Source organism: Chaetodon trifascialis, chromosome 4, assembly GCF_039877785.1.
Source record: "Chaetodon trifascialis isolate fChaTrf1 chromosome 4, fChaTrf1.hap1, whole genome shotgun sequence".
Taxonomy (NCBI): Eukaryota; Metazoa; Chordata; class Actinopteri; order Chaetodontiformes; family Chaetodontidae; genus Chaetodon; species Chaetodon trifascialis.
In genome coordinates this window covers 86,612-102,308 of record NC_092059.1, presented here as the reverse complement: position 1 = coordinate 102,308, position 15,697 = coordinate 86,612, and the positions used below count along the sequence as shown (strand labels likewise).

General features: G+C 42.9%; 1 protein-coding gene across 1 annotated transcript in view; it reads right to left on the bottom strand.

The window, feature by feature from the left end:
- The window catches only part of wdr18 (WD repeat domain 18), a 50,086-nt gene that overhangs the window by 15,592 nt on the left and 18,797 nt on the right, over nucleotides 1-15,697 (bottom strand). The window contains exons 5-7 of the mRNA XM_070961865.1: nucleotides 14,909-15,052; nucleotides 11,918-11,982; nucleotides 8,440-8,564 (exon numbers count right to left, since the gene is read on the bottom strand). Of these exons, the coding sequence (XP_070817966.1) occupies nucleotides 8,440-8,564; nucleotides 11,918-11,982; nucleotides 14,909-15,052 (334 nt within the window). The remainder of the gene's footprint in view (nucleotides 1-8,439; nucleotides 8,565-11,917; nucleotides 11,983-14,908; nucleotides 15,053-15,697) is intronic.

Genomic DNA, 15,697 nt, shown 5'->3' with positions numbered 1-15,697 from the left:
ACTATTATAGCTACAATAAGGATGTGCACCTTCACAAAAACTAGGGTCAGGAAAGGTCAATCACAGGCAGCAGTCTCACAGTGTTTATAGTCTTATTCTAGACAAAGAAGTTTTTTCTGATTTGCTGACTTTCCAAAGTTACCCAACATTTGACCAACATGTAAGGAGCCATAAGCTATGCACTGACTGACCATAACTTCATTGGCTTATTAATTACTCCACCTCAAAATCTGGCTAATTACCACAACGTCATGTTCTGAACATGCAACGATTAAACTGTCTCATGTTCCTCAACACACGAACACGCACACAAAGGACACACAGGCTGACAAACCTGGTTCATTCTGCACAGAACAGTTTTTCATGTGGCCTCTTGTCCAGGTCACTGTCACACAGAAGATCGAGAATAAGACCTAAGTAGAGCGCTAACTAATGATCTGAATTTCACAATGGCAGCTGATTCTTCTCCACAGTCTCATGGTACATGGCTTCATGCATCTTACCTCCAATAATTTGTATGCTTCCAGTACCATGAGGAGAGAAATAACACCATAGCAAGATGGTCCCACCTCTGAACTCACCATAGCATTTCATGAATATATGCAGGACCATTTCTCCTCCAAACATGGGGTGTCACAAAGGTTTGATTTTTGTCTCGTCTGGTCAGACTACAGTCTCGCAATATTCTACAGGCTTCTCCAAATGTAGCCCTCTTTCAAAGAGTGTAAAAACAAGCCTGCCAACATGCGCTAATCCAGGTGATTCTAATCAGCAAAGATTGGAGAACTAATCAATCAATCAATCAATCAATCAATCAATCAATCAATCAATCAATCAATCAATCAGCTGGTGTAGTGCTTTTTCTTACTGTGTTCAATATCTTTTTCCTGTGTCATTCCACTCTATTGCACATACCTTTTTTATGGACTGGATATCATGACTTAGACTTAGACTTAGATGGTTTCTTTATTGATCCCAATTTGGGAAATTATTTTGTTGCAGTAGCAATTAAACATACAGCAAACACAGGATGTACACAACAATTATTTAGAAAAAGTAAGAAAAAATATAAACAGGAATAAAAATAAACATATAACTAAGTAAAACTAAACATAGTTATATAAGTATTATATATATAATACATATTATATAATACCATATAATAAAAATACAATATAACTAAGTATTTGAACAGTATATACAGCCAAAAAAACAAAAACAGCAAAAAAAAATTGTGCAAGTAGAAGATATATATGTAAAAGTAATATGTAAAAACTCAAGAGCCTGTGAGGTTGGCGGATGAACTGTGAGCTGCTGTTGTACAGTGTGATGCTCGTGGCAGGAATGATTTCCTCAGGCAGTCTGTTGGAGAAGGAGCTCCGCTGTCTGTCCTCGAGGAGGTGAAGAGGATGTTCAGGGTCTGTCCAGTGTCCTCCTGTCCACCACCTCCTCAAACGTGTCCAGTTTGCTTCCAATAACGGAGCCGGCCTTCCTGATCCCTTTGTTCAGTGTGTCGTGTCGCCGGCTCCGATGCTGCTGTCCAGCACACTGCAGCAAAGAAGAGTGAGCTGATCACAGACTGCCAGAAGATCTCCAGCATCTCGCCTCACGTCGATCTGAGCCTCCTCAGGAAACAGTCTGCTCATCCCCTTCTTGCAAACAGCGTTGGTGTCGGTTTTCCAGTTCAGTCTGTGGTGGAGGTGCACTCCAAGGTCTTTGTAATCCTCCACCGCTGCGACATCCTCTCCCAGAATGCACTGTGGTTGTGTGGTCGTCCTGTTCCTTCTGAAATCAATCAGCATCTCCTTGGTCTTGGCCACGTTAAGCAGCAGGTGATTTCTACCAGACCAATCCACGACATGGTCCACCACTGCTCGCCATGATTTCTTTATCTGTGCGGTTTTAGTGAGTTAATACCAATGTCTGATATCAATGTCATTTGAACAACTTGAGTGCAGATATGTTCAATTAAAAAGATATCGATGTGTTTCAGATATTTTTTTACCTCACTGTACATGTCTTAAGTGGACTTGAAGAAGGCTGAAGAGCGTGCCCCTACAGGAATCCTGCAGGGGTACCGTGGGAGTATGAGGTCCCAGGATCTTTGCAATGAGCCATCCAGTCCTTGTATTATCAGAGCTAGAGCTGCATCTTCAGTGTATGTTGGACTCCACCAAGGTTTCCCCTCGTGTTGTGATATTCATGGACAGGATCTAAAGGCACAGTGTTTGGGAGTGTTTGATTTGGGCCTCAGAACCTCTGAATTGTGTCTCTGCTTCATCAGACCACAACCCTCAGAAAGCACTGGTGTGTGTGAAGTGTGCAGCAGCTCCATGTCTGAGACGATGGTTCCCTGCAGGACAACGGTGGACTGCTCCCTTTGGGTTGGGGGTGAGACTGCCATGCCTGAACAGATGGTCCAGGATTTTGGGGTTTTGAGTTTTTACCTACCAAATCAAAGGTCTAAGGACAGAGGGTGTCATATGATATACGCACAGGTTTATTCTCAAACATTATATGCTTCTTTTTTTTTTCTTTCAATAAGTGTAACGTCTTCAAGCATCTCTCTAACATCTGACCTCTTACAGAGTCTCTCAGTCTGACCTCCAAACAGGTCTGGACTGCAGCTCTAATAAACTTCAATTAAGAAGTTAAGAGAGATTAAAAAACACTAGTACTGAAAGTACAACCAGAAATGTGTCACATCAATTAGGACTGATTTTCTGCTCTGAGTCATGTGATAAAAGCAGAGCCAGGACATTTCAGGACAAACTGACTGACAGTTGTTGTATAAACTTCTCTGTGTTTAGTGAAATGGCATCATCCACACATTAAAGACTGAGTTTCCAGAAGCTGCAAGGTCAAACTCTGCAGCTGTTCTGCTAAAGTGTCCTTGAGAAGGACTCTGACCCTCCACCTGCTGCCTTCTTAACAGTCTCAGAGGATGAAGGTGACAGACTCAAATGGAAATGTGACGAGACACAAACAGGGATGAAGGCTGAGGACATGCCTCCTCTGTTAACATCAGAACAGGTCAATGAAACGATGCTCTGGTTGCCATGATGACATTCCATGAATAATTCAGACCGACAGAGACGAGGTGATAAATGAGGATAGTCAGATATTGTCCCTGTGTGATGTCACAAAAAGCCTCAAGATACTTCCTGTTACTGTAACATATGACTCACTTAACATATAAGTTACTCCAGTTCAACTTCTATACTGGTTCAATGTATGAATGTTTATATGAATATAAACATTTTATTGGTGATTTTAACACATGACCATGTGGAAATCAAACCTAGTCAAAGAAAACATCCGTTTGGATTCTGTCATCAAACACATCAAGGTGTTTAATTTGAAAACCTGTTGTCTTCTCAGCCTGTGTGTGAAAAGAGCTTCAATTTGTGACACTCTGAAGAAAGTTTTAAAGATATATGTTTGCCTTACTCTTTATGGGTTGTCCAGGTTGGTTCTTAACGTGTCGTTTTCTCACTTCAAAATGTCCTCGCTGTTGTAAATCATAAATAAGACGTTTCAGTTGTGTAACTTCCACTCTGGATAAAACCACCGTCTTTTATGGAGGACAGAGGTTTGAACGGAAAAGTGAAAGTATATTTCTTGCTTGTTGTGGTAATAGAAACCAGCTAATTATCTCCTACTCAATTACAAATATTGATCAGCCGTTTGGCTCTGACTGCTGAAATTACACTAATGGCCTAAATCTGGTCCAACATGGACACATAAATCAGACAGAGAGTGTTAGAGGCTGAAGAGCTGCCAACACACTGCAGATACTCACAGGAAAAACACCCCGCAACCGCACACTGACTCAGGATTTACACTGAACATCTGGACTCCCCAGAAGAATACACCTGAGCAGGTCTAGAAGACAGCTGCAGAGGTCTGGGGACGTGTTTGAAAGACCTGGAGCATAGTTGCAGAAGTCCAGGGACGAGCTGCAGAAGCCTGGAGACTAGCTGCTGAGTTCTGGGGACAAACTGCAGAAGTCTGTGGCCTACATGCAGAGGTCTGGGGACTTGTAGAGGTCTGGGGACTTGTAGAGGTCTGGGGACTGATTTCAAAATCTGGGGACAAGTTGCAGAGATCTGGGGGCCTTGATGCTGTCCTGTATAATGCAGCATGTTGTGTTCAGGTGTCTTTTTATCCAAAATGCTGACCTATTAAATGCAGTTTAATGTTTTGTTCAGGTCCCCTTGGAGCTGTCAGCCTCTCACAGTCACTCAGGGTATGATGAATTGTTTTAATATCATTTTCTTACTACATTGGTCTCGGGAACTGACTCAAAGTGTACATCTGTCTTATATTGGTGAGGGTAACAACCCAGACGACGTGTTTTAGACCAGCTGGGTCATGGTTAACCTAGTTTAGCAGTGTTTCCTCGATGTACACTTTGAGTCAGTTCCCGAGACCAATGTAGTAAGAAAATGATATTAAAACTATTTGAAATTACGTACTTGACTTTGCTCCAAATCCCTCGCCGCCATCTTTCACGCATGCGCAGTTTGTAGAATCGATGTTATCTTCCACTCGATACGTAATGCCTGTGACCTCGTGACGTAGTTTTGACAGTTACGTCACGCTTGTCAGATTCGTATTCATTCTGAAGGAAGCGTACGTCCGTAAACTGCAATCCGTATTTGTCATTTTGGAAAGTTGTAACTTTACGAGTTGCATTCTCACACATAATTTATACACTGCATAATCTATGCATGATTTGACTTAAACAAGAGTTTACAAATTTTTTATTTATGCACAACTATAGACTAACACGCACACATTTTTAATACGTGCACGATTTTTATTTGTGCACGTACAAAACTTTTGACAGTAACCTTACCCCATATAAGTCCTCGTACTTATTTATCCATTTATATACACAACTGAAGAATTACAGAGGTGACAACTCTGGATGTAATCAGAAATTTGTCCAAACTATTTTTGATTCTGTGATTAATAACATCAAGACAATAATGTGTCCAAATGTCCATCTTTAAATTGATGAATATGAAACTGGAACCAGTTTAATTTTCTCGAAACAGATAAAAAAATCTGCAACATCCAATCCATAAAAAGCAATAAAGTGGAATGACAGGAGGAAACACTGAACATGGTAAGAAAAAGCACTAAACCAGCTGATTCTTTCAATTCTTCAACTGTGCTAATTAGAATCAGCTGGATTAGTGCCTGTTGCTAAGTTATTACTTCCACTCTCTGAAAAAGGGTTACCCACTTCTGAATGCACGTAAACAAATCATTTGTTACCAAGCTGTTACACCAAAACATCCCAAGAAATTCCCAAGACCTTTGCACCAACATTGTTCAACAACATAGCACCAACACTGGTTACTGATGGATTTCTGAACTCCTGAATGATCCTATGAGCATTACTGGGGTCAATATCCACAAGTCGATGGAACATCACATCAAGTGACCACAAAGAGGAGCTCCTCACAAGACTTCCAACTGGGCAGTCAGAAAGTTAGTCAGGATAGTAGCCCAAGAGCCAAGGACCAATGTAAAGGAGCTCCAGAAAGACCTGGAAGCAGAAGGTACAATCCTCCCAGAGAAAACAACAGTGCACTACACAACCAGTCTGGATGCACGATCACCTCAGAAAACTCAGAAAACCTGTTTGAAGTTTGCTACACAACATTTGGAGATTACTGGAAGAACGCAGTGTGACCGGATGAGACAAAGTTTGACGGCCATATGTGGAAGAGAAATAGCTCTTCATATGACTCTAAAAATGCCATAACTATGGTGAAGCTCAGAAATGGAACCTTCAAGGTATGACACTGCTGGTCTTACCATATATTTATATTATTGGATTATCTGCCCCGAGATCCAGATCCACTCCAAAATGTAATGGGCTCTTCCCATTAAATTCTATTGTAAACTTCTCCACGAAGTTCCATGAAAAGTGGGTCAATAATTTTTCTTTAACCCTGCTGACAAACAAACAAACAAACCAACAAACCAGACTGGCAGAGGTATTAATATAGTAAGCAAAAAAAAAGTAGAAACAAAGAAAAACATTTCCTATTTCAGATTCTTCTCAGTTTGCCTCCTTTAGCTTCGACCAGCTTTGCTCTCTGTGCTCGTTCTCTCAGCTGCTTTATGACATCGTCTCCTGGAACGATTCTCCATCAGTCTCGAAGGAGTTCGCATGTAAGCTGAACTCTGATTGGCTGCTTTTCCTTCACTCTGAGCTCCAGCTCATTTCAAACCTCAGCTGGGTTCAGGTCAGGTGACTGTGGAGAACAGGTCTCCACCGCTGTCCGTCTGGGACAAACGGTCCTCACAGAGTCTGGAGGCATGTTCTGGGTCACTGTCCTGTTGAAAAACACACTGTGGTCCAACAGAGCAGCTGGACTGACCTGTGGCTGCAGGATGCTGTGGTAACCAAGCTGGTTGAGTGTGCTCGGACCCCCCACGCCTTCACGTCTCCTCATCCTGCTGCTGCTTCACATCTGCAGATACCATCCATTTACCTTCTCTGTGCGACATTTAAAGTGTTTATTATTGAATATTATTTCATGAACTTCTTCCTTCATAATTGTTTTTGAGGTTTTTTTCATCTTCTTTCAATGGTCTGAATTTTAAAAGTTTATCGCTGAGATTCAAAGATTAATCTTGACCTTGGAAATAATTTCACCACAAGGGTCACTTACAATATAATCTGGAGCTTTAAGTCACTTTATATGAACTTCATCATCAGGTGAATATTTGGGACTTCTCTTACACAATGGTTTGAAAGTCGAGGTCCAAAAGTTTAACCTGATGAAAATGATGTGATGTGATCAAGAGCTCCAGAATAGTTACTTAATGGACCTTGTGGTCAGAACAGCAGTTATTGCTGTTTTTTTAATGATAAAGAATCACCTCGAATTAACAATACTCAATCATATTAATATTGTAGGTGGATAATTAAGTCTGTGCTGAGATGTTTAATCTTGTCATAATCAGGTTGTGATTTTAAAATAAGAGACATAAATATATTCTCTGGTTCTTCTGGTATTTTGCCAACATGCGGGCAGATGTGGAGCAGCTGAATCTGTTCTGCTGAGACAAATCGGTTTGAAGCACTGTCGTCACGGAGGATGAAGCTTTTTCTTTTAACAGTCTGGTTCTTTGTGAGCAGCGTCGGCGGCTGCAGGAAGAAAATCTGAAAACGTGACGGAGGCGGGGGACGACCGCGAGTCCCTCTGTCCAGCCAGAACAGGGATTATCGGCTCCTGACAGTCCGTTTGAAGTGATGAGCCCTTCAGCACAGAGAGGATTCGGTTAATTACAAAGTGCCAGTCTTGATCACGCTGGGGTGTTTCTTCTTCATGTTCCCGTCAGCTGCAGCACGATCACTTATTATGAATGAGATGGGAAAGTAAAAGCTCCTCTGGAGAAACGGAGGCCGGCGGGTCAGACACTTCATTAATAAACCAGCAGCGGCAGAGACGAGGAATTATTTCAACCACAGAGGTTAAATTCACCTTCACCTCCAGAGACTCTCTAAAACATGAAGACTGATCCCATTCAGTCTCATATGATTTATATTAGTTCAGCACTCCTTTAGTTGAGAGCTCCAGACAATAATGAACATGGTGTCATACAATACAGATGCGGCAATAAAGGGAAAAAACTCTCAGTACAAATACTTTAATGACCAGAGTCAGAATGAAACTTGTCAGACAGAGTCAGCAGGATAGTTACAGAACAAGTTCATTACATTGATTATTTCATTGGTTGGACTGATGAATTATTTGATTGAGGTTTGTAATTGACAACTTTTTAAACTTCTCAGTTTGAACATGTAACACAACAGCAGAACTTTAGCAACCACTCAGAAAAGAGACTCAACTGTTTTTTTTATTAGTCTAATTAGCAAGTTTAGTTTTTGCTTTTACTGTAAAGGGACTGAAGAGCTTTTATTATGAAGCAGGTGGGCGGCTTTTATTGTGGAAGAGTTTGGGTCTTTTATTGTAACGGGGCACAAAGGCTTTTGCTGTGATGAAGCCTCAGTGTTTTTATTATGAAAGTATTTAAAGTATTATGAGTGTGAGAGCTTATATCGTGAAGCAGCTGGGGGGCTTTCATTGTGTAGAAGTGTGAGGGCCGTTATTTTGAAGGAACATGTGGGCTTTATGCTGACATAGCAGGAGGGCTTTTATTGTGAAGGAGCTAGATGGCCTTCATTACAAAAGAGTATGAGGGCTTTTAATGTGTGCTAGCCAGAAAGCTTTAATTGTGAAAGAGCTGCATACTTTTGTGACTAGAGCTAAGATTTCTTGAGGTCACCTGGACAGGCTGAACAGTTCAGTCTGAGCCAAGACAGTTGAGTCCAGGACAGTCTAAACCCACACAACTTGGGTGATTTGGGTTTTGTCACTGATGATGCCATAACGAGGGGGTGGGGCTTACCTTTGTGGGCGAGGCAGCGAATGCTCTGTTTGCTTTGGATGTCCCAGAGTCGAACTGTCTCATCATGTGACCCAGAGAGGAGGAGAGTCCCGTCCATTGACACGGAGAGACACGTCACCAGGTTCCTGAGAGAGACATCAAACTGACTTCAGGTAAGTGTTTCCCTTGAGCTGGAGACAATGATAACAAAACTAGATGTTGGCTGGAAGGATGAGCAGCATATGCTGTGACAGCAGAGCTTCAATTCAACTGGATGGTGACACACAGCGAATGAGATACTCTAGCTTCCTCCATTCTGGACTCTGACTCCGGTCCACTCAGGTCAGACAGTTGAATTCAACATGAAAACTTCATGTGGTTTAATTTAGCGAAGCATCTGATGGACGTGATATGAACCGACATCCAGGCTATTTAGGTTCTGTGTATGTTGCATTTGAATACTTTTGAAAGGATTCTGACTGTATTTGTTCAGACTTGTTTACTTAATATCTGCCCTACAAAATATGAATCCAGTCTTTTAATTTTGATTTTGAATTTTGGTTTGACCAAGGTGTTGCTGCGTTTGTTTTTTTGTGTGTGTGTTAACTCTGTTTTTTGCGACGGTACCTGGAGCTCTTTCACCAGAGAAGAGCTCATGAACATCAGCGGAGCAACACCAGAGGATTTATTTCTTAATTTTCCGCTCCCAACAGTGGAAATTTTGGACATTCTGGGCAAAGGTGTGCTCACCTTTGCTCACGCAGTGAAACGCCAGAGGAGAGGAAAACGGGCCGGCGCGCTCGGGCGTCTCCGCCAGCGTGGACTACGCACAGCATCACCAGAAATATTTCTCTCTAACGTGCGTTCACTGCCCAACAAACTGGAGGAATTGGAACTGCTGTTGGGTAAAAACAGGGACTTTTCCTCATCTGCGGTTTTGTGCTTCATTGAGACGTGGACCTGTGGATTAATCCTGGACTCTGCGCTGCAGCTGGCTGGCTTCCAACTCCTTCGAGCAGACAGAGACGCGGAACTTTCCGACAAAACTAAAGGTGGAAGAATCTGTTTCTACATCAACAGTGGTTGGTGCAATGACGTGACAGTGATCCAGCAGCACTGTTCTCCTGACCTGGCATCTTTTACCACTGACTGTGATCCCTTTTATTCACCCCGTGAGTTCACTTCATTCATTCTGGTTGGCGTTTACATCCCGCCGCAGGCCAACGTGCAGGACGCACAGCGCACGCTCGCAGACCAATCCGGACTCTTTAGTTATTGTCCTTGGCGACTTTAACAAAGGTAACATCACCCACGAACTCCCAAAATACAGACAGCTTATTAAATGTCCAACCAGAGAGGAGCTCTGTAAACCCGTAGTGAGGACATCAAAGAAGTGGACCAGTGAGGCTGTGGAGGATCTCCAGGCGTGTTTGGACTCCACTGACTGGGATGTGTTCAGGACTGCTACCAACAGTGTGGATGAGTACACGGAGGCTGTGAAGTCCTACATCAGCTTCTGTGAGGACTGCTGTGTCCCATCACGCACCAGGGTGAGTTACAACACTGACAAACCCTGGTTCACAGCCAAACTCAGACAGCTAAGGTTGGCAAAGAAGAGGCCTTCAGGAGTGTGGACAAAGACAGATTCAAAGAGACGAACTACAAGTTTAGCAAGGCGGTGAAAGAGGCTAAACGACTGTACTCTGAGAAGCTCCAACACCACTTCTCAGCTAATGACTCTGCGTCTGTCTGGAAAGGGCTCAGACAGATCACCAACTACAAGCCGAAAGCCCCCCAGTCCATCAACGATCGACGCCTAGCCAACGACGTGAATGAGTTCTACTGCCGCTTTGATAGACAAAGGGACAGTCCAGCAACCATCCCCCACGACACCTCCCAACAGCTCCAGCTCCAGTCACCTCCACCAATACCCACCTTAAAGGCTGGGCTGACCTCTGTGGTCATGAAGTCCTTTGAGCGCCTTGTGCTCTCACACCTCAAGGCATTACCGACCCTCTCTTGGACCCCCTGCAGTTTGCCTACAGAGCCGACAGGTCTGTAGACAATGCAGTCAACCTGGTCAACCTTTCATCCTCCAGCACCTGGACTCTGCAGGAACCTACGCCAGGATCTTGTTCGTGGATTTCAGCTCTGCTTTCAACACCATCATCCCAACCCTGCTTCAGGAGAAGCTCTCCCAGCTGAGCGTGCCTGACTCCACCTGCAGGTGGATTACAGACTTCCTGTCTGACAGGAAACAGTGCCTGAAGCTGGGGAAACACATATCCGACTCAAAGACCATCAGCACCGGATCCCCTCAGGGCTGCGTTCTTTCTCCTCTGCTCTTCTTCCTGTACACCAACAGCTGCACCTCCAGTCATCAGTCCGTCAAGCTCCTGAAGTTTGCGGACGACACCACCCTCATCAGACTCATCTCTGATGGCGACGAGTCCGCCTACAGGTGGGAGGTTGACCATCTGGCGACCTCGTGTAACCAGAACAACCTAGAGCTCAACACTCTTAAGACAGTGGAGATGGTTGTGGACTACAGGAAGAACTCAGCATCACCTGCCCCCATCACCCTCTGTGACTCCACTATTGACACTGTGGAGTCTTTCTGCTTCCTGGGAACTATCATCTCCCAGGACCTCAAGTGGGAGCCGAACATCAGCTCCCTCATCAAGAAAGCACAGCAGAGGATGTACTTCCTACGGCAGCTGAAGAAATTCAGTCTGCCAAAGACAATGATGGTGCACTTCTACACAGCCATCATTGAGTCCATCCTCAATCTGAGGATCAGATCAATCTGACTGCAATCTCCCGTCTCTTCAGGACCTGTACACCTCCAGGACGCTGAGCCGTGCAGGAAAGACTGTGGCTGACCCCTCCCACCCTGGACATAAACTCTTTGAGACACTCCCCTCTGGCAGGAGGCTGCGGTCCATCAGGACCAAAACCTCACGCCACAACAACAGTTTTTTCCCGTCTGCTGTCAGCCTTATTAACAAGGCCCAGAACCCCCCTGACGCTCTTCACACTCCACCTCTGCCTCATCTTGTCACACTGACATTGCCATAACTCTATGCATTACATTAACACTCTGCTGGGACTTCCTTCTGGAAAAACTGACTGTGTTCCTTAAAAAACAGACTGTGCTTCTGGAAAAAAAAAAACTGACTTGTGTATATATATTTATATTGATATATTTTTACTTTATTAATAGCTTCTTTTTAATAGATATGTCAAGCACCAACCTCACCAAAGCAAATTCCTCGTATGTGTAAAATCGTACTTGGCAATAAAGCTTTTTCTGATTCTGATTCTGAAAACTCGGCCATCCTTGTGACCTGATCATGTCAAAGTGATTTTCTATTACATACCAAGCTGTTAAAATAGAAACTGTTTAAAAGTGACAAGTTTAAAAAAAATTATTTCAATGGAATAAACACAGACAAATTCTGAGTTACCCTCCTTAAATAAACACCTGTTGTTGTCTCACCTGTGTCCTTTGAAGATCTGGTTCCCATCGTTGTCGGACTGGAAGGATTTGTCCCGACTGAGACTCTGCAGATGAGACACAAACAGTACAAACAGTTCATCTCCATCAACTCAAACAGAAGCTCAGACTCATTCACTTCCAGGTCTTCAACTTCCAAAGAGTTTCTTCTGGTCAAACGTTTCACTACCCACATGTCTCACTGCCCACATGTCTCACTGGTCAAACGTTTCACTACCCACATGTCTCAATGCCCACATGTCTCACTGGTCAAATGTTTCACTGCCCACATGTCTCAATGCCCACATGTCTCACTGGTCAAACGTTTCACTACCCACATGTCTCAATGCCCACATGTCTCACTGGTCAAATGCTTCACTACCCACGTCTTACTGCTCACATGTCTCAATGCCCACGTCTCAGTGTCTATTGATGAGCACATACTCTTTGTACGTTTAGAAATATTTCTAGTCTTACCCCACGTGTCTTTGTACAGTTACCATGCATTTCTACCGACCTCAAGTATTTCTACTGTCCCCATGTCTTCCTACTCTCATGATGAGACCACCTTCGCCTGTGCTAATTTCCTTCTGGTTGTGAGACGGTGTCTTTTATTCATATTTTAATGCCTTTGATAGCATTGTAACTTGGTGGAAAAAGCCCAAGAAGTGTGTGCAATCTTGACCAGTGATCAACATTTGGATTATGAGGTTATAAAAGCCAAGGTTTTGCAAGCTTAGAAATTAGTCTCTGAGCATACAGTAAAATGTTAGACATTTCACATGTGACAATTCTGCGAACCAAACACTTGCACAGTTTGCAGAAGAGAAAACTGTTTTATAAATTGTGCACAGCCAGCCAGGTAACAAACTTTGGTCAGCTCCACTAGCTGGTTTTGTTGGAGGAGTTTAAGACATGTGCACAAACGTGAATTTGATTTGAATGACCATGTTGTTTTTCCCTTTATGTGTTATGAATACACTCCAGGTACTTGTGTCGCAAAGAGTCCAAAAGTTTGGCCCAAAAACTCAGCAACCCAACACAGCCTCACCTGGTAGCTGTGAGTGTTTGTCAGATTGGTGACTCGTGACCTTCAAACTGATTATAAAGACAGTCATTCTCTTTATTCTTGTTCTTTCACCAACAGACTCTTATCTATGTGTGTGAACCTCTTGCAGGGCCATAATAAAACTCTTGTGAGCAAGCTTACTTCAACAAACTTCTTTCAAGATTTCACCACAACAGTATGAAGGAATACTGCAGATCCTGAATCTGGCCATGCAACAGGTCATAGTTCATATAATCACGTTGCAGTGTTTAGTGCTGAAACAATCAGGCCGTCAAAAGAAATTGACAGCTATTTTAACGAATCGATAGTTGTTTCAGTAATTGTTAAGCAACAATGTAGATGCCCTGTGCATAGTGTCAGAGTTCGGTTTTTCTCCATGTTCTATCACGGTAACCTGAAAAGCTTTGGCTTTTGGACAACTGGTCGGAAAAAACAAGATATTTGAAGAAGTGACTTTGGACACTGAGATGCAATCTGAAAATGTTTTTGCTATTATTTTTGGGCCTTTTGCCTCCGTTAGACAATAACTGATTTGACATTTATCATACATTTTGCAGGCAAACTACAGCAGCTTCAGAGCAGGTTTAATCAGAGGACAGACGACAGAATCATCACCACTATTTCCGTTGAAGTGATATCTGTGCACTGAGCTCCAGTCATTTCAGTTCAGGGTACATAGATCATAGTAGTATCATCAGCTCTGGGGGAGATGAGGGGGATGGGGGTTGTTTATGGAGGACAAGCTCTCTGGTTTGTTTGGAGGATTAACTCAGTGAAGTTTTCAAAATGTAAATCCGGTACGAAAAAGAAACAACAGTGTTGAGTCAGTGAGGAGAAAAAGGCCGACAGGTGATGGAGATGAATGAATATAAAGATGAATTATTAAAAACATTTATCTTTATTCCACATAATTACATCTCTTTTTACATTATCTCAAACATTATCTGTTGAAGGTTTTACTGAATGTCAGGATCGTCTGATTAATGAGATCCATAAACTGTTTAAATACTGACATCTATGACACCTTCACTGTTTTCCTGTTTGCATTAAGATGAACTGTGGCAAGCAGCACTGGCCTCAGTCAAACATACAGCCTCTCTTTTATGATCCTTTCTTTCTGACATATCATAAAGCTCAGGATAGACAGACACAGCCAGAACAAGCTTCTCCTCGATTTTCACCCCATCTAATGTAATTGTTTTCTTGAAGTGGTTGGAGCGGCTGCACAAAACACTAAAAAGATGTTGGGTGCAAGATGCTAGCCTTAAGAAAACAAACGCTGTGGACAGAAGCCCTTAGAATTCAGAATGAATGACTCAGGCTAATACAAGGTAGTTTGCAGGAAACAGTATGCAGTTCTGCAGAACATAGGATGTAGTTTGTTGGACACATGATATAGTTTGTAGTATGTAGTTTGATGGCAAAGAATGTAGTCTGTTGGATGCAGGATGTCATTTTAAGGATGTAGGCTGTAGTTGTCAGGACAACCTTTGAGGGATACGGGGTGGAGAATGTTGTTTGTTGGCTGCAGTTTGTTGGACATGGCACATAGTTTGAAGGATGTAGTCTGCAGGATGCAGGACTGTAGCGACATGAGACATAATTTGTAGGATGTAAACGCAGGGAAAAGGATGTTTGCTGGAACTAGCTTGTACGACGGAGGGCATACAATGTAATTTGCAGGATGTAGTTTGTCGGACATAGGATATAGCTTGTAAGGAAAGGCTGTAGTTTGTAGGATGCAGGGTGTAGAATATGGCGTGTGGGTGTAGCTCGCAGGACATGTGATATAGTCTTGCTGACATAAAATGAATTTTGTAGGATGTAAAATGTGGTTTGTAGGATATAGGACAGAGGATGTAGCATGTAGGGTGTAGGACAGGAGCAGCTTTAGATAAAGGACGTAAAGGAAGAGTGAGACGTACCTGGCTGCATAGAGACACCTGGAAAATGTTTCCATCACTGCCTCCACAGAACAGGAAGTACTCGCAGGGGTCAAAAGTCACAGACATGATCTCCACATCAAACAGGATGGACAGGAGCAGATCACCTGAGGACAACTCCCACACCTGGAGAGAGGGAGACAGACGGACCGACAGACAGGTCTCTTAAAAAACCATCTCGGTTATCATATTCAGGAAACACAAATTGGCAGCAGGTTCAGATTTACGGCGAGTTGAGTTGGAAATGCAGCTACTCGCAATGAGCCGGTCTGTACAAAAACCTTCCCGTTTACACCAATGCTCCTGGATGAGATGGTGTAACATTCCCATACCATGACCCTCTGTAACTCCGTTCAAACTGGCAGCTTTTCATGCTTTTCTGTTTGTGGCTGCATATAATTTGTAGCATCTTAAGGTATGAATAAACACAGAGATAGCGAGTTATTGCTACAGTTGCTTTTCTAGTATTGATGACACGGCAAAAACAGTTGTTGAGTGTGTGGCTGAAGGAGAAGAGGTTAGCAGTGAAGCTGCCAGCTTATCAATAATGTAAATCTTAAATCTTGTGTCACACAGACTCAGATGTTCCTCAAATTAATGACGTGAACCTTTCTTTACTCTGTCCATTTCAACACAATGACTGTTTGCAACAGATATTTATGTATATGTATACAGGTTTAGAATTATTCTTTATTTATTTATAAATTAAGAATAATTCTGAACCTGTACTAGACAGAAACTGAACCTGTGACAACCTTGTGAGTATTTAAG